We start from the raw sequence: 18,782 nt of genomic DNA, 5'->3' as shown, positions 1-18,782 counted from the left end.
CCCCATACACACAGACACATACTCACACTTTAATTGCTGTTGGCTGGTAAGGAGTCTGAAATGGAAGGGGGATTTGTGTTCCCAGTAGGAAGTCAATAACAGGGAGCAGCCATGAAACAGAGAGGAAAAGAAGTCTGATGTTAGTGGGTATATTTAGCCGTGGATTATATTGTTTAATACTGATAACAGTCTGTGGCACCAAATGCTGCCCCCTCCCCAAGAAAATCCTGTGAAGATTTTACATTACATGGGGAGAAGTACTTTGCAACTGTAATTAAAGATAATATCGGCATGCCTTTTGTATGTAGGTCCACTTTAATCATGGAGGGAGGAGACAAGGCCTTCTGAACAGAGGAGCTGAGGGAGAGATGGCATCATCCTGTGGATGCAGTCCAGGGAAAGGAAATGGCTCCATGATAGTATTTTACCAAGGCTAGCCTGTGGCTGGATGTCAGTGAGGAAACTGAGGGAGGGAGGAAGAACTGATGCTGCACTGTGGAGGGGATGCTCTGCTGGAGCCAACTCCAAACGCAAGCCTTCCCACGGAAACCCTGCTGCATGCTTGTCAAGCTCTTTGTGTCATGAATGTTGTGTTTCAATTTATTATGAACCACATAAACTTGAGGGCTGTCCTGAGACTCTTAACTACTATTTATAATAGAATTTCTGTAGGAAAATGCATTCCAGGTGTTCAAAAAGTAAATTGCGAAGGAACTTTGGAATGTAAATTTTATTTTTGTGGAGGAATTTGTCTGGTTGTTGCCTCAAATGTTTGTATTTGAAAGTATTAAGATATTCTAGTTGATCTACTAGCTTCCAAAAAGGTTCCTGGATCCCTTCGATATTTAATGTACTTAGGTTAAGACCTACGTGCTTAGTGGTTACAAAGAGTTTATTTTGATTTTAAAGCTACATATTTATTTTGTGTGAGTTTGAGTGCCTATATATGTGCCATGGTGTATGGGCGGAGGTTAAAAAACAGTTTTTGGGTGTCAGTTCCCTCCTTCCACCATGTGGGTCCTGGGGATTGAACTTAGTCGGGTTACCCCACTGGGCCATTTCTCTGGCCCAAGAACTTTTTTTTTTTTTTTTTTTTTTGGTTTCCTGGAACTCACTCTGTAGCTCAGGCTGGCCTCAAACTCAGAAATCTGCCTGCCTCTGCCTCCCAAGTGCTGGGATTAAAGGCGTATGCCACCACCGCCCAGCTAGAACTTTTTTTTTTTTTTTTAATTTGGAAATTTGGTTATGTAGGAAGGCTGTGCTTGTCTGACTCCCCACATCTTACTGCAGTTTTAGAAACCTTGCATTCTGGCCACCAGCTTTTTCACCAGCTTGTACGTGCTGTGACATACAAGAGAAGTGAAGGTATTGCTTAAGGTCCTAGGACTAACTCCAGAGGCAGCTCTGCGTTGTCATTCTTGTCTTTCCCGTGTATATGGCTGTCTAGTTTACTGCTGTCTGTTGCATTTACACATCTTTCCCAAGTTACTGCTTAACTGCTTCCCGCTTAGATCCTTTATGTTTCTGCCAGGTCTGTGCTCATACCTCGAGTGGAAATAGGTGGAGTGGACGCAAACAAAAGCCACAGTTCAGGGAGTGTTTTGGATTATATGAGGTCTCTTCAGTTCACAATTCCTGTTTTGTCTGTTCTGTAGAATTCTGCTTGGGAAACATGATTCATGTTCATATGTACACATCTTAGTTAAGAGAGTAAGGGTGATTCTTAGGATAAGATTTTTAAAGTTTCAGATGGAAAGTCTCTTTGAAATTTTTTATTAATGGGTTAATAAAATTATGATGAAATTTAATGATAAATGAAAAAGTGATAAATTAAAAAATAGTGAAAATTTTAAAATGTTCAAATGGAAGTCAGAGGATAGCTTCATAGAGTTGGTCTTTTTCATCTGTCTCTATGTGGCTTCCAGGAATTGAACTCGGGTTATCAGGCCTGCATGACAAGCACATTTACACAGTTGAATGTATTTATTCACACGGTCTGTTGTGATTCTGAGACCAGCTGAGCTAGCCAGGAGGAAGAAAGACTAGTGTCTCTGTATCTATAGAGATGCCTGATGAACTCAGAGCTTCCTGTCCTTAGGAGAACTTTCAGATCTCGAGCACTGAACAGGGAAATGAATGGAGAATTAAATGTTCCTGCATGTTTGTGAGGGTTTATTCAATTCTGCTTTTTTTGTGTCAACATTTTTAAATAAATAAATGCATGTAGCATGTGTGTAGAGCTATGATGACAACTTCTGGTAATTGTTTCTCCCCTCCTACTGTATAGGTTCCAGGGATTGAATACCGGTGATCAGGCTTGGTGGCAAGCACCCATGATCCTTTGTGTTAAATGTTAATATCCTTAATAGATACTGGTCAGTTTGTCTTATGGGTTAAATGAGATGACTTATTTGGAAGTTTCTAGCAGAGTCTACAGAATAGTGGATTCAAACATTGTGGGTTTTTTGTTTGATGGATTATTGGTTTTTTGTATTTTGCTACTAGGTCTTACTGTGTAACTTTGGCTGGCTTGGAACTTGCTGTGTAGACCAGACTGGCCTTGAATTCAAAGAGATCTTCCTACCTCTGCCACCCAAGTGCTGGGAGCCAAGGCGTGCTCCACCATACCCATCTTCAATGTTTGTTAGATCAGAATTTCAATATTATGAGTGTCTCATACCTTAGTGATTAGACAGTTCTTCCATCTTTCATGTTCTTCCTCCCTTCCCTATATTTGATTTTTAAAAACTAAAAATTTGAGATAGTGTTCATTCTTCTTCTGGTGTTTTTAGGATGAACTGAGTGAGGTTATCGATATTAAGGATCCAGATTTCACTCCTGTGACTGAACGGAGGCATAAACGCCTTGCTGCTGAGTTGGCCAAATTTGATCCAGATCATTATCTGTGAGTATGAACTTCTGTGACAGTTAAATAAGTTAGTTACTGTACATTTCCTTATTTTTCAGAATCTTTGAGTATGTGTGTGTGTTTGTGTGTGTGTGTGTCTGTGTATTTATGTAGTTATGTGTGCATGTGGAGGCCAAACCTCGACAATGGGTGACTTCTTCAATCACTCTTTGCTTTATTTCCTGAGTCAGGGCTTCTCATTGAATCCAGAGCTCACCCATTTAGCCAGGCTGGCTGGCCAGCCCTGGCCAGTGAGCTCTAAGAATTCATCTATCCCCATCTTCCCTACATTATCATGCCTGGCTTTTTATTTAGGTGTTGGGAATCTAACTCAGGTCCTTATATTTGAATGGCAAGCATTCTACTCAGTGATCCATCTTCACAGCCCCTCAATCTACTAGACATATTTTTAGATTGTGGAATTAGTGAAGGCAGTAACCCCAATTGACATTTAACCTACCCTGTAATGGCTGTACGTGTGTGGCATTTATAAACTTGCTATTTAATTTATACTAGCAACCGAGAACTCCTTTTTATTTTAATTTAACATTTTATAGATTCTTTGTGAATTTCACATCATGTACCCCAATCCTACTCTTCCCCCAGTCCCTTCATACCCACCTTCTGCCCTTATAACCTCCTCCCCAAAAGAAAAAAAAAATCTGATAGTGGAATCTGTAATGTGTCACAGTGTGTCACACAGTATACCCTTATTGGTCTGTTTGAGGCTTCTGTCTTCTGCTACACCATCATACTGGATCCTCACTGGTACTTCTCTCAGATATCCTCTTGTTGCCCTGTGTCATGGAGACCCTACAGCTTTGGATCTGCAGGACAAGCCCTTCATGAACTTCAGTTCATACATGGGGTATCTGTTGGGATGGACCAACTCAAATTCCTGGATCTGGGCCTGGGTGATAGCTTAGCTGGTCAGTCATTCACACCACTAGGATGAGCTCTCCAGCACTGCTATGTCTAGCTCACCCAATGCTGCAGGTAGCAAGGGGCAGAGCCAGTTCTCCAACTCTCATACCCTTGGGGCCAGCTCACCTGTGCCTGTGCCGGCAGGGTCAGCTCTGCTGTGCTGTCCAGGTGAGGGGCTGGGCCTGCTCTCCTGAGTGCTGCAGCAGGTGAGGGGCTGGGCCAGCTTTTCCACACTCACACCCTCGGGCTGGCTCACTCGCTGCAACCCCTGTAACCAGCTGTACTGGGCTGCCCAGGTAAGGGCCCACTTGCAATGGAGAACTCTTAATAAACTCTTTAGCACAACCTATAGGTCATGATACTTTTTGAGGTCATATATCAGATATTCTGCATATAAGATATTTATACTACAATTCACAATAGTAGCAAAATTACAGGTACTAAGTAACAATGAAATAATTTTATGGTTGGGATCACCACAACATGAGGAACTGTATTAAAGAGTTGCAGCATTAGGAAGAGAGAACCATTGCTTTAATGGTTTCCTCACATCAAACACATGAGAGTATTTGTTTGTACTTCTTTAAAGTAGAATTTTTGTCATGGTTATTTGTGTATGTAACTGAATATGTCTTGATTCCATAAGAATCTAGATGTGCTTTATTTCTGGCTAGCCTAGGATCTCCCTGGAACTTCTATCTGCTACTGATTGCAGTGACCAGATAGTTGTCCTTTGTGCTAGAGTGTCAGAAGAACCTACTCAGAGTTGTGCTATATTTCCCACCTGTATCTGCTGTGCCCTTTGCTGCAATCAGAACTGAATTTGGGTAAGGAACTTAATAAAACAGAGATGTGCTGTCTCTTATTGGCCAGATAACAGCTCATTTTTGCATTTTTCACTGGACATGAATACCTCACTCTTTGAGGGTATGTAGAGAATGAGTGTAGTTCATATGTTGATGTAGCACTCATTTATTATTTTTTCCAGGTGATTTAAAATTGTTATTCATATTACTGTAATCACTTTCTGGTATTTTTGTACAGTGTTTTCAGCTTATCATGTCCCCTCATAGGATTATTCCACAAGGAGGAAAAGAGGTGAAGGGACTTGCCCAAGGTCACACTACTATTAAGTAGATGGGTAGGATTTGAAAAGAGGCTTCCTTTGTCACTCTGTATTTCCTTTTCATGTACACTACTCCATTCTAACTGCCATTGCTCTTGTGATTAACATTCTCTCTCCTGTGACCCAGTGGGATACTAATTGGAATAGCAGAAGTGAATCTTGTGATGTGCAAATGGAATGATGTGTAGTGATGAATGGCTGAGCATCCTAAGGGAGGCCAGGGAAGAGTGGGCTGTGTTATACTGTGGAGGACATCTGAGAGACTCTGCTCCATTTAGACTGCCGTTTCTAATTACTTTTATCTCTTCAGTGGTGGTTTTAAAGGTCCACTGAAGAGTAATTTGAGGAAACCCATTTAGAATCATGCTGAATATTTAAAGTAGAAATTTCGTTGTCAGCAAATTTCTCAGCCAGTCTGAAAACAGAATGAGCTGAAATTTTAAGTGGGAGGTAGCTTAATTAGAAGAACTGTCTAGAAGAATGTGTTTGTGGCCCAAGAAGATTAGGATATTGAAGTTTAGAGTTGGCAGCATGACAGTCTAAGCAGCCTGTTTTCCTCCATCTTCTGGGCTTTTATATCCAGAAGCTTATTTTCTTTGAATAACTTTAAGCCACATTAATAATGAGAGAGGTGTACAGGTATCACAGTAGGTGTGGAGATCAGAGAACGACATGCAGGATTCAAATCTCCCGCTATGTGGGTTCCAGGATTGACCTCAGGTGGTCAGGCTTAACAAGTGTGTCTATCCGCTGGGCCATTTCACTGGGCCCAGAAGCTCATCTCCTTAAAAGCGAGTGGAATGTTCTTGCCATTTCTTAGGGAGTGGTTCTCAGAGGAGTGATGGTGTCAGGTTTTGAAAGGCTTCAAGAAAACAAATGTGATTTTAGTCTACACAGAACAGAGTTGGGTCAGCTGCCTATAAAGAGGAATTTATACATTTCAAAGTAAAATCTATCTGCTTTGGGGTTATGACTGTTTTGAAATCTGTTGTAAAATAGAGATCTAATATGGTTGATTGTTACATTAGTATGTTCTGCAGCCTGATGGAGTGCTGTGTGTGGTGATCTGTAAACCTCGTTGTTTCTGGTTATTCTTTTTTTTTTTCCCCAAAGGTTTTATTTTATTTTATTTTTTTATGTATATGACTGCTCTAACTGCGTGTATGCCTACGTGCCAGAAGAGAGCATGAGATCCCATTGTGAGGCACCATGTGGTTGCAGGGAACTGAATTCAGGACCTCTGAAAGAGCAGCTAGTGCTCTTAACCTCTGAGCCATCTCTGCATTTGTTCCTTTTAGACATGATTTTAGAAATTTTAAATTTTTTTTATTATCACTGTGTGTGTACCATGTTATCAGACGACATTTTCAGGATTCGGTTCTCCTTCACAGCATGGGTGCCAGGTATCAAATTCAGGTATCAGGCTTGGGTGGCAAGTGGTTTTTACCTGGGAGCCATTTGCTGACTTGGATGTTATTTTTACACTAAAGTCTGCAGACAGCTTCTTGAGGTATTCTGTAGTAATCTTCCACCTTTATATATGGGCAAATATTTGTATTTTCTTTCCTGAAGATATTGGTTGTTTTTTTTTTACCTTCCTATATTTGTTTTTGATTCTTGGGAGGATTTTTATCATAACCAATTTATAAAATCTTTATTTCTCTAGTGAGAACAGAAGGATTTAATCAACATTTTAAACATCTGTGAGATCGTGAAAAAAAAAAACAAAAATGATCCAAACCTTTTTTGGAATACTATTTTAAGCTATGGTAGATTTTCATTATTAGGAGCTTGTTAAAGAGACTGACACATTGATCTGTTTGTTTGCTTTTTGGCTTTGTTCTTTGTTTTTGTTTTTGCTTTTTGTTTTTGATGTATTGAGTAGATAGCAGCTAGCATTTAGAAGGCTGGAAGGGTGGCTTTCTATTTAGCATTCTAAGCATAGGAAGAAGCATTGGATAAAACATCAGTCTTGTTCTTTTGTTTGTATGTGTGCTGTGTAACGAGCATTTGTTTGAAAGTTTCCTACTCACCATCCTGCAGGTTCCAAGAATAGTACTTGAATGTAACAGATGTCTACACTCATGTCACTTTCATTCCAGTGGGGATGTGGGCATATTTGGTGGAGGGCCATTGTTTTAGCTAGGGTTTCATTGATATGAAGAGACACCATGACCAAGGCAACTCTTAAAAGGGTAAACATTTAATTGAGGCTGGTTTACAGTTTCAGAGGTTTAGTCTATTATCATCATGGCAGGAAGCATGGCAGCATGCAACAGACGTGGTGTGGAGGAGCAAAGAGTTCTCTGTCATGATCCGAAGGCAGCCAGGAGACTCTTCAGCAGACAGCCAGGAGGAGGCTCTCTTCCATAGTGGGTGAAGCTTCAGCATAGGAGGAGACCTCAAAACCCACCTCACAATGGTCCTCTAACAAGGCTACTCTTCCTCCATTAAGGTCATACCTCCTATCAGTACCACTTCCCATGGGCCAAACATATTTAAACCACCACAGCTATGAAGAAGCAAGTTCAAGGTTTAGAGAGGGGCTGGGCATCACTACTGTTACTTGGGTTAGAACATAGTGATGCACACCTTTAATCAGTACTTGGGAGGCAGACATAGGTGGATCTGTGTGGGTTTGAGTTCAGCCTGGTCTACATAGTGAGTTCCAGGACAGCCAAGGCTACATAGAGAGTTCCTGTCTCCCTGCACCCCCCAGGCCCCCAAACAAAGCAGAAACAGAAAGTAAGCAAGCTGAGGAGTGTCTTTGGCATCTCTGTCCCACACAGCCCCTCAGTCCTAAAGCTGTGCCACAGACATGAGGTGGGCTCTGAGGCCTCCCCCTGTGCTCTTTGATTTCCTCTACTTCATGTTTCTAGCTTCTTACACCCTCTGACCACCTCACAGCCTTCTGTGGGCTTGAGCAGATCTGTCAGCTGTGAAGCCAGCCGCATGATGGCTGATGCTCTCAAGTGAAACCTACCTCCACCCATGCTTGGTTCTCCTCGGCTTCAGACAGCAGCCTCTCTCTCCTGAGCGTGATGGCAAATATTCTCTGTGGTCTGGACCCTGCTACTTCTGTCCGTTCAGTTTTGCTTCTCCTTGCCTGTGCTTTATACAGAGGCAACAGCCAATGCTTGCATTTCCATCACTTCTCGTGTGCTTCTAACACATGCTGGCCTTTTGCTAGCTTTCTCCTCCCTGCATCATTTCATGAATAACTCACCTTCAAGGCTGTGCTCAGACATCATTTCCAGAGACCTTCAACCTTTGGCTGGATGAGGATGCTCTCCTCAGTGGCTCTCCTATGTGCCCACCCCCCTCAAACCACATTGTGTTCTAAGCTTCCTTATTTGTGTCCTTGGTTCTGATTAAATTGTGGAGCCCTCATGGCAGGTTTAATCTTTTCCTTTTTCTTTGTTGCTATGTGTGTGTGTGGAGAACATTCAGCGAATTCAGTGGTGTTTAAAAATGTGAAAATAGTTGATTATGGAAAGCAGATGGTTGGTCGGTCATGAATAATATTTACGTAACTCTTAATTTATAGACAGTGTAAAGAGTAAGCCATTAGTGGGCCTGATGGTGCAGGCCTACAGTCCAAGGTATGCTGGAGGCTAGTGAGGACTATAAGGAGCAAGTTTAAGATTTAGAGAACATCACAAATTCAAGGCCTGCCTGAGCTATGGCATGAGTTCATAGCCAGCCTAGACAATTTAGTGAGACTCTCAAAAATAAAAATAAAAAGCAGGCCTAACATGCGTGAAACATGAGGTTCAATCTAAAGTACAATACAAAAATGGAAAACAGAATAACCTACCCCACTTTAGGTTATTGGAATGGAATCTGAGAATATTTACTCAAAATAAGTTTATCATTTTGGAGGGTTTTATTTTGGGCCATAGATGGGCCTGTTCATGTTACAGCATGCACGTGGAAGTCAGGACAGCTCATGGGAGGGAGTCAGTTCTTCTACCATGAGGATGCTGCAATTAAGCTCAGGCTTAGGGGCAGGCAGGCATATCCCCTGAGCCATTTGGCCATCTTTCTTACTGGTTTTTTGTTTTTGTTTTGTTTTGTTTTTAAATCTTGGTCAAGATGTATCACTTTTTCAGGCCTCAGTTTCCACCTGTGTAAAATGAGTATTTTAATAGAATCCTTCTCTGTTAGTGATGCTGAAAGGAGTGGAGGGCATCATGGATGCAAACACTCCAAACAGTAGACTTTGGTATACTTTCCCCAAGAATACTAGTTTTCAACTTGAAAGGCAAGATCACATGATTTTTGAATGTGTCCTCTAAAAAGAGCTAGAGGTGTATTTTAAATGTACCTTTTATTTTTCTAGTTAAAACTGAGAAAGTACAGAAAACCTCCAAAGAAGGGTTTTCTGGTATCTACAAAGGTTGTTTTCATCTTTTTCAACAAATTAAAATCAGGGAACTTTTAAAATTAATAATAGCTCAATAAAGTAGCATTTTAGAAGAAAGTATTCACACTGAGTAGTGTGTTTCAGTGTGAGTGTGAGTGTGTCCTCAGTGTCTCTGTGGAAATGTAATATCCTGAATTATATGCTCATCTATTGGCTTTTTTTTTTTTTTTTTTTTTTTTTTTTTTTTTTTTGCTGCTGAGTCTGAAAGACATTTCATTTATCTTAATATTGCTCCAACCTGTGCTACTCACAAACCTAGCATCAGTTCTAGATGGCAGTGTGGTCAGTGTAGGATGAGAGCTCAGGGTAGGACAGCTCTTCCTGTGCTTTCTGTGTCGAGGACGGGGAATGACTAATGCTCCTTTCGTTAGGTGGCTACCTTTTGCTTTATGGGACTAGTAACTGTCAAGAAAGTCAGCACAACACTCGGTTTTCTCTCAGATTGTATATTGAATTGGTGTAGTCTCTATTTCTGTGCATATATGATAAATTAAGACTAGAAAGAAAGCCAGTGCAGTCTGATTTAACAAGCCCATTCACTCTTGAGCAGAGCTGACTTCTTTGAAGATGAGGCAGTTGAGCAGATTTTGAAGTACAGTCCTTGGTGGGACGATGCACATGCAGAAATGATGGCCTCTTTGGGAAGGAGCCAAGAGCAAGAGGATGCGGCTGCATTAGGTAAGAAACAACATTAGCACCATTTGGGATTTTTTTGTTTTTGTTTGTTTGTTTTTCGAGACAGGGTTTCTCTGTGTAGCCCTGGCTGTCCTGGAACTCACTCTGTAGACCAGGCTGGCCTTGAACTCAGAAATCCACCTGCCTCTGCCTCCCAAGTGCTGGGATTAAAGGCGTGTGCCACCACCGCCCAGCTTAGGGGTTTGTAGCCCCTTAGGATGAACAACAACATGAACTAACTAGTACCCTCGGAGCTCCCAGGGTCTCAACCACCAACCAAGGACTGCACATAGAGGGGTCTGATTGTTCAAGCAGCATGTGTATGGTAGAGGATTGCAAAATCGACCATCAATAGGAGGAGAGGACCTTGGCCCTGTGAAGGTTCTATGCCCCAGTGTAGGGGAATGCCAGGGCCAGAAAGTGGGAGAGGGCGGGGTGGCAGGCATGGGGAGGGGGGAGGCAACAGGGGTTTGTTTTTGTTTGTTTTTTTGTTTTTTGGAGGGGAAACTGGGAAAGGAGAAATTCGCATGTAAATAAAGAAAATATCTAAAATAAAAAAAAAAAAAAAAAACTCTCATCGTTGCGCTGAGCCACTGCCTTGCATGTTGTATGGCATATGTTAAAATCAATTAAAATTTGTCTTTCATTGTGAAAATGGGGGTTTTGATAGCTAATTCTGCCTCATGTATTTGCTGGTAGATTTGAACTGTAAAGTACTGTGGGATTCCACAGTAAATCATTCAACTTATTTTTGGAAAATCCTCATGAAATAGATCTTAGATTCAGTAGAGTCCTTTTTAGTTTTGAGTATGAAGGAGGGCAACCCAGACTCATTCCCGCTCTATTGAAAGAGGTGGGTGTGGCCTCCTCAGTTGATTCACTGGTTGGGGATGAGGAAGCCAGAATAGCTGTCTTCCTGTCATGTTTCCAAACCATGATAAAACAGTTTGTACTGGAGAATGCTGAGGTGAGGATTTTACAAGCCACAAGAGGTGACTGAACTCAAGCATTACCCGGGCTTGCAGGAATTTTGGCTGCACTGCTTTGTGCTCTCGGCTGGTCAAAGCTATCTTGGATCTGAGAATGGAAAGCACCCACACGTGCCAGTTAATTTTTAAATGCCTTGGCTAATTCAAAGGGTGAGCACTCCTAAACCTTTCCCTGCTACTCCAGACCCAATTGGGGAAGTGGCCAGTGGCCACTTACCAGAAAACTCACATGACTGGTTGGCTTTATCTCCTGCTGCTACTGCATCGCCTTCTTCCCCCAAGTCCTTGAGATTCTCCCAGTGTCCAACCTGTGCAACCCTAAGTGTCCCGCCCCATGCCCAACCATTGGCCGCTGGCATCTTTATTGATAGATCAAAAACCAATTGGGGACAAGGGCATGCAGATTCAAAGCATTAGCAGCAATCTCCAACAACCCAGAGTCCTTTCTTGGGTGTGTATCTTCTCGCCATGGGCTCCGATACAAGCTGGTTGTTCTAAGTCTGTATAGTAGAGTCATAATGGTTTCAGTTAGATCAGAGCAGAAGGCCTACATTGTCTGAGAGGTTGGTTTGGCTTTTCTTTGTATACTAAAACTAAATTTCAGCATTTAATGAAAGGAATACATAGGTAAGAGCATGTATTCTAAAGATTTTAAGTTGAATATAAACCTCCCTCCCCAAGTTCCTCCCCTAAATGCAGTCACTGTTAAATTTTGTTTTTGTTTTTGTTTTTTGAGACAGGGTTTCTCTGTATAGCCCTGGCTGTCCTGGAACTCACTCTGTAGACCAGGCTGGCCTCGAACTCAGAAATCCACCTGCCTCTGCCTCCCAAGTGCTGGGATTAAAGGCGTGCGCCACTACCGCCCGGCAAAATTTTTAAGTGTATTTAAAATTAATTTACTTTTGTGTTGACCATCAAACCCAGGGTTTTATAGATGTTAAACACACAGTTTACCCTCGAACTATATTCCTAGCCTGGGGTGTTTTTTAAAGTACAGATACCACATGTAAATATTTGTTTTAAGGTGGTGTACACAAAAGATTCTGTGGCTGTGTTCTTGCCATCTTTGCTGTACTGTAGGTTGAAAATCTCCTACATGAGCATACACAGATCACTCAACTTGTCTTGTTTGAAAACCACTCACTGCTATCCTTTGCAATATTTCTCTCATGCTTGGGGAACCTTTGGACTCTCCTCTCATTTGGGGTTTGGTTTACTCCTCTGACTGATAGTACAAGAGCCCTTTTCATACTCAGTCTGACTGAAGTAGTTATGATCTCTTATGTACCAATTCCTAAAAATTGTCTTCAAGCTGTCCAGTCACCTGCTGCCCAATCTTTTTTTTTTTTTTAGCATGTGGTATTGTGATTATTATATAATAGGTATTGAGTAATATTCTATTAAGTATTTTTGTGATTAAGCTTTGTTAGAGTTTAGGTAATTTCCACTAGAGTGGAAAATTGCCATTGTCACTTTAGAAACTAGACTATTGATTCTGAGTGTGGACATGTGTGCCATCGTTCCTAGCGGGCTCTGGGGTCACATTTGATGTGTTCTTAAGAAACCTTTGATTCCTCCCAGCTAACAGACGTGATGGAGCATTGCCGACTCCCTCTACTTAGGTACTTAACAGTATGCGAAGTAGGTTTCAAGTTTGCTCCAAAGGTCAGCTGCTTTCTTCAGTTTCTGGAGTGTGGTAGTGAGGTAAGCTGGTGGCTGTGTAGTTGAGTTTTCTCTCCACCAGAGTGAGCTAGTTGCCCTGAAAATCAGAAGGCTGCATTTCCTTTGACTCCAGTTCTAGCTTGCTCTCCTTTAATCAATGGCACAGTGTTCTGAGGTCAGTTCTTCATGTCAGCAGTGCATTGAGTTAGATCTTGTGTAATTTTAGCAGACTGAGCCAGTGCTCTGTCCTTTTAACTGCTGCTTCCAGACCCCTTATCTGACCTGTGGCTTGTAGCCAGGCTGGTGGTTCAGGCAGTCAGTGTGCTCAGCCATTATGGTGATTCATTCTAAAAGTCAACTTTTAAAACAGCAAGGGAATGTGATCTAAGGTGGAAGAGCTTGAGCTGAATTGAACAGAAAGGATCTCCTCCATTTGCCAGGTGGAAGGTTAAGTATGGGCAGGACATAGCTGAGTGAGACTTGCATTTAACGTCTCCATTCTCTGCCTGCTGAGTGACCGCAGCTTGGGTTGCTGTAGAGGTCTTCTGCCTGCCTCAGAGCTGCCGTCAGGATTGAGGCCTTGTGTGGGAAAGCTCACCTGCATTGTGAGGTTAGAGATGATTGTTAGAGAGTGAACTGATGGCAGGAGAGCCGGGAATGGGATGATTTCTCTGTCAGATTGCCATTTTGTACATTTTACAAAGCTTTAATGGCCTTTAATGAGATTTTTTTCTTTCATTTTATTCTTATTCAGACATTTGAGTCACCCAGAACTGGAGGAATGAACTGAAGTGTGTTGAACTAGGATAGAGTACAGGAGAAAAGAAATAAAGCAAGAACTAGTTTTACAATTCTGTTTACTAAGGTGCATGCTGCTGTGTGTCTGTTGCCTCCTCCACAAGTGTCTGCCCTTCTCTGATGCCTGGCCTCCCTGTTCTGTATGACACTGTGAGATGTTACCATTTAGATAGGATAGTGCAGATGATAGGGGTGCACTGTGGCATTGTCCTACATTGTACTACAGTAACCTGCTTTGTTTTGAGTTCTAGATATGCTATAGGTGGTAAACTTTGCTGCTGTCTTTGCTTGGGTAGTGACAGTGGTCCTATTTATTAAGAGTCCAGAGTCACAGCAGAGAAACTTATTAATATTTTCAGCTTTATAAAGATTCAGATTTTCCTCCCCAAAGGCTTATGAATGGCAGTGTTAAATGCTGTGCTCCCTCAGAGCTCCGGTTTCACGAGGATGGACTCACCACATTTCCCAAGTTGTCTTTTAGCGGTTAACATCACCCCAAGAGTCTTGGCACATAATTGCTTATTATGACACCACATAACATTTACAGTCCATGAACTTCCTTGCAGGGCCATCCTGTTTGGCACCAGTGAGCCCTTGAGTATTTGTGGAGATAACTGGCAGTGTCAGCTTTGAAAGTGGCTGCACGGCAGGGCTGCCCGTTTAGCTGAGGGCTTGACTACAGCAGTATCTTGATCTGTTTCCAGTACACGTACAGTGTAATAGACAGATATGTGTTACTCAGAGGAGCCAGATTATGGATGACTGAACTGCTGATCCAGACAAGACAGGGGCGTTTGGGAGGGGGATTTAAAGTGGAAGAGAAGGTTTAAAAGTAACAAAGCCGGGAGGTATTTGGGAGAGAGGGTAGGCAGCTCAGCAACATGTTCCCATCTTTATGAGGCTCCCTTGCAGATCTCAAACACAGCAGTGAGGCTGCTAATGTTGGGAGTGACCCTGGGCCATGCACTGTAATGTTCGCGCAACAGTGTCTCCTCCAACCCTTTTGAGCTTTGAGCTGGCTGTTGTTTCACTAAAGATTATTTTTAGGAGTCTAATTATCTAAAATGTTGTGAACTCTGTTGCGTGAGGTGGTGACCACGCAGGTGTTGTTAGCACTGTGCCTGTAGGTATTTCCTGAGCTGCTGCTGGGTTGGACCTGATTGTGTGCAGACTACCCCTAGCTCTCCTTTGGGATGTGATTCATAGCCCTGATAAATTGGGGTTTAGTGATCTGAGACATTTGATTTCTCTAACAATACCCTCATTTATTGTATGCCCTCTGATTCTTTTGATTGGATCAAACATAAAATGGATTTGAACTAAGAAGGCCAAAATGGATCTTAGAAATGCTCAGAAAACATTGATATTTTAAGAAAAGCATCTATAAATTCAAGAGTACAGTCAGGTAGCCTTTTCCTATGCTCTATAGTCATTGAAAGTGATATATAATGTGTGGATATCCTTCCATATGGAATGTAACTTTGGAGCTTTGAGGTTAACTTTTTCAGTTTGCCAGACAGTTATGGTTATAGTTACTTAAGAATTGAGATATGAACATGTAGGAGAGTTGATGTGTTTAAAAACAGTTTGGGGCATGCTTACTCTGTGATTCAGGAGTTACGTGGAAGCGGAGGTCTTTATTAGTCAGCCAGGGTATAAAGACTTTTCTCTAGTGAGATAGTATCACCGTGAACACCTGGTACTTTCCTATTAGCTAAATTAATGACTGTCTGGAAAACTGTGCTTATGGGAGTCCTGCCTCAAATCTTCTTGCTAAATACAAGGTCTTAAATACTTTGTCAGGTGCACTTTCTTTGTATATTGAATTTGTTTCTCCATGTAGCTTCTGTAAGTCCAGTCTTTCAATATGAGCCGAATATTTCTTTTTAAATAAAGGCATTTTTAGATGAGTTCTTTAATGAGGCAAACAATGCTCAGTTATGTCTTATTTTATTTTTTAAACAATGCTCTAAAGAGCATTTTTAACCCTTCTCTAAAGAATGCTTTACCTGATATATATCTATGCTTGATTGATTGATTGATTGACCGATTGATTGATTTAATGTACATGAGTACACTGTAGCTGCACTGATGGTTGTGAGCCATCATGTGATTGCTGGGAATTTGAATTTAGGACCTCTGCTGCTCCAGTAGACCCCACTCACTCAGTCCCTGCTTGCTCTGGCCCAAAGATTTATTTATTGTTATATGTAAGTACACTGTAGCTGTCTTCAAACATACCAGAAGAGGACGTCAGATCTCATTACGGATGGTTGTAAGCTACCATGTAGTGTCAAATACCATGCTGGGATTTGACCTCAAGACCTTCAGTAGAACAGTCAGTATTCTTAACCTCTGAGCCATCTCTCCAGCCCCTCAATTTTAAAAATAAATATTCCTTAGCCATGATGTCTAACAAATTAAACGAGTCATTGAAATCATGTATCATTGTGGAAGCCATGCTTGTATAAGTGCATTTCTTCCTTCCTTTTTGCATAGATTTGCTAACATGGTCAAAACAATAATTATCTAAATATATTTGAAAACCTGCTTTTTTACACTAAGTTTATTTTGATGAGTAAACAGAGTACTGTTTCTATTAATTTCAATGTGTTTAAGACTCTTTCCTCTAGAGGATAGGCTGGAAAATTTTTAAACAAGTCAAAGTTAAACTTGAGCTCATACAAGAGGGCACAAGTGAGTTTGGAAAACTGTATGAAAAGGGCTGTGGGAGTCAGCTTTCTGTCACTGTGACAAAATGACAAGGTGATCAGCTGGAAGGAGAAGTTTGTCTCGGCTCTTGACTTTAGTCCAGGAGGGTTTAGCCCTGTACTTCCGCACCTATGGTGACTCAGAAAATCATGGCAGAAACCATTCATCTACAGCCAGGATGTGAAAGAGATGAGAAGGGGTCGGATGCAACTCAGAAAGAGCCAGATTCTTATTATCCTCAAGGCTGCCCCCAGTGATCTCTGTCCTCCCATTAGCTTCCACCTTAAAGATTCTACTATGTCACAGACCCACCATAGGCTGGATAACAGAGCCTTTATTTGCTTCATGGGCTTATGTGGAACACTTATTCAAACTAATGCAAAAGCTTATATAATTTTCTATGTTTATAGTCTCGTGGATTTTGCCAAATTATGGTAAATAGGAGGGCAGTCTTGTTGAGCTGAGACACAGCCTGAGCAGCTGTGTCTACCAGAAGAATGGTTTAGGATATTAAAAGGCAGCCTAATAACTTGGTGTCTGGACAAGGTAGCAGAGAACCATATGTCTTTTCACAAGTCTTCTAGTAAGAAGCCTCCTTGACTTAGAGCTCAGCATGTCCCACTCTGCCAGTAGCTGGCTTTCCTTTCTTTACTTGCAGCTTGATGTGACTGTGTGTTGAGTACTGGCTCATGGGATGTGAGCATCCCTGTTTTAGAGAGATGCTTGCTATCCTCCTCCTACTTTCTGATTTCTCATTGTTTAGAAGATGATACAAACCTAGAGCAGCTATCTTGGATGTGTATAGAAAGAAGTTATATGCCAGGGAAGCCCAAGGCTTATGAATAAGGCTCCATCCATCCCTTTTCTAGGGTAGTGGAGTGAGGGGATCTTAAGTTCTTCTGCTGTCAGGGGCTCTTCATTATAGTAGTTTAGCCTGCCTTTACTTGTGCATTGCAAGTCATTCTGACATTTTTATATGAAGCACTAGAAGTAGAAACAGAGTTCCCTGCTAGTGGGATGTAGATTTAAAAGTGACTGATAAGAGACAGGAAAAAATTACTAATTTGTAAGATGAGAGATCAATTGCACCTTTATTTAATAGCCAAACTTGGCAATGTTATCCATGTCACTGGCTTTGGTGGCATAGAGGAAGAGTGGAAGACCCAGGGAATTATGGATTTTTCTGTGATTTTAGAGAACCTTTGCAACCAGGCAACATGTGGCAGGAGAGTCTCTGCAAGGCTCTGAGAGGACATTGTGTGAAGCTGTGAAATTGAAGCCTGGGGTTGTCTTAGAGACCTTAGGATGTTAAGAGATGCCAGCCGGGGATATCTGCCATTAAGAGCTGCATACTGGGCTGTGTGGCTGGCTGTGGTGGTTTGACTCTTGTGTTGGAATACTTGGTCCACAGCAGGTACAGTTGTTTGAGAATGATTAGAGGTGTGGCCTTGGTGCAGGAGGTTATGTCACTAGGAATGGACTTTAGGTTTCATAAGATTGACACCATTCCTCCATTAGCTCTCTGCTTCCTGCTTGCAGATCAAGTTGTAAGCTCTCAGCTGTTCCTGCTGCCATGCCTTTGCTTTACCATCTTTATCCTCTGAATCTGAAAGCTCAATTAAATGTTTTCTTTTATAAGTTCTCTGAGTCATGGTATTTCATCACAGCAATAGAAAAGTAACTAAGACATAGCCCAGGAGAGAGATATATAGGGTAGGTCGCAAAGCTAGAGTGATAGCCGTCTAAGCCCTTTGACACTAGTCATAGAGCTACAAGATTTGAGATTGTCCTGTTGGGTTTCAGCCTTGCTTTGGTCTGGTATTTCCTCACTGTGGCCACATTCCTCCATTTTGGGATGGTAAAGTATGATCTGTGCCAGTATGTTGGAAGGATGAATTTTACAGGGGTTATAATTAAGAGACTGCCTTGAGTCTCAGAAGAGCCCTTGGACTTTGGACCTTTAGACTTGGTTGAGACTGTGAAAGACTATGAGGGCTTTTGAAGTTGAAATAAATGTATTTTGTACTTAGGCCATGTGCTGGTGATTTGAATGAGAAATATCCCGTGGGCCCAGGTGGATAGACGCTTAGTTCCTGGTTGGTAGAGTTGTTTGGGGAGATTTAGGAGGCATGGCCCTGCTGAAGGAGTATCTAGAGGTAGGCATTTAAAGTTTTATAAGCTTACCCTCATAGTTGTCTCTCTTTGCTTGTGGTTGTGGTTGTGCTTGTGGTTGAAATATGAGTCTCAGCTTCCTGTTCTTTTGTCATGCTTGTCCCACTTGCTGCCATACCTCGCCTTTGACTCTTCCCTTCTAGAACCATAAGCCAAATAAATGCTTTCTTCTCTAAGTTACTTTTGGTCATTGTGTTTTGTGATAGCAACAAACAAGTGAATAATACAGTCATGTTTTGCATATAATAGCTAGAAAGTGAAATGTTTCAGTTTTAACACACTTTCTAATCATAATACTTACTCTTTGAGATCATGCTGTAGATGGAGTATTTTACTTTGTGTAGTGTTGAGAACTAATGATGTTAGTGTGAGATTGAATAGAAAAGCATG

General features: G+C 41.6%; 1 protein-coding gene across 2 annotated transcripts in view; it reads left to right on the top strand.

Moving 5' to 3' along the window:
• The window catches only part of Shq1 (SHQ1, H/ACA ribonucleoprotein assembly factor), a 106,445-nt gene that overhangs the window by 20,843 nt on the left and 66,820 nt on the right, over nucleotides 1-18,782 (top strand). For both annotated transcript variants that reach the window (XM_031382756.1, XM_031382755.1), the window contains exons 5-6: nucleotides 2,793-2,905; nucleotides 9,935-10,062. In XM_031382756.1, the coding sequence (XP_031238616.1) occupies nucleotides 2,793-2,905; nucleotides 9,935-10,062 (241 nt within the window). The remainder of the gene's footprint in view (nucleotides 1-2,792; nucleotides 2,906-9,934; nucleotides 10,063-18,782) is intronic.

The sequence above is a fragment of the Mastomys coucha genome, unplaced genomic scaffold, assembly GCF_008632895.1.
Source record: "Mastomys coucha isolate ucsf_1 unplaced genomic scaffold, UCSF_Mcou_1 pScaffold20, whole genome shotgun sequence".
In the NCBI taxonomy this organism is placed as follows: domain Eukaryota; kingdom Metazoa; phylum Chordata; class Mammalia; order Rodentia; family Muridae; genus Mastomys; species Mastomys coucha.
Note: the sequence above shows the minus strand (reverse complement) of the source record. Positions and strands in the feature narration are given on the sequence as shown.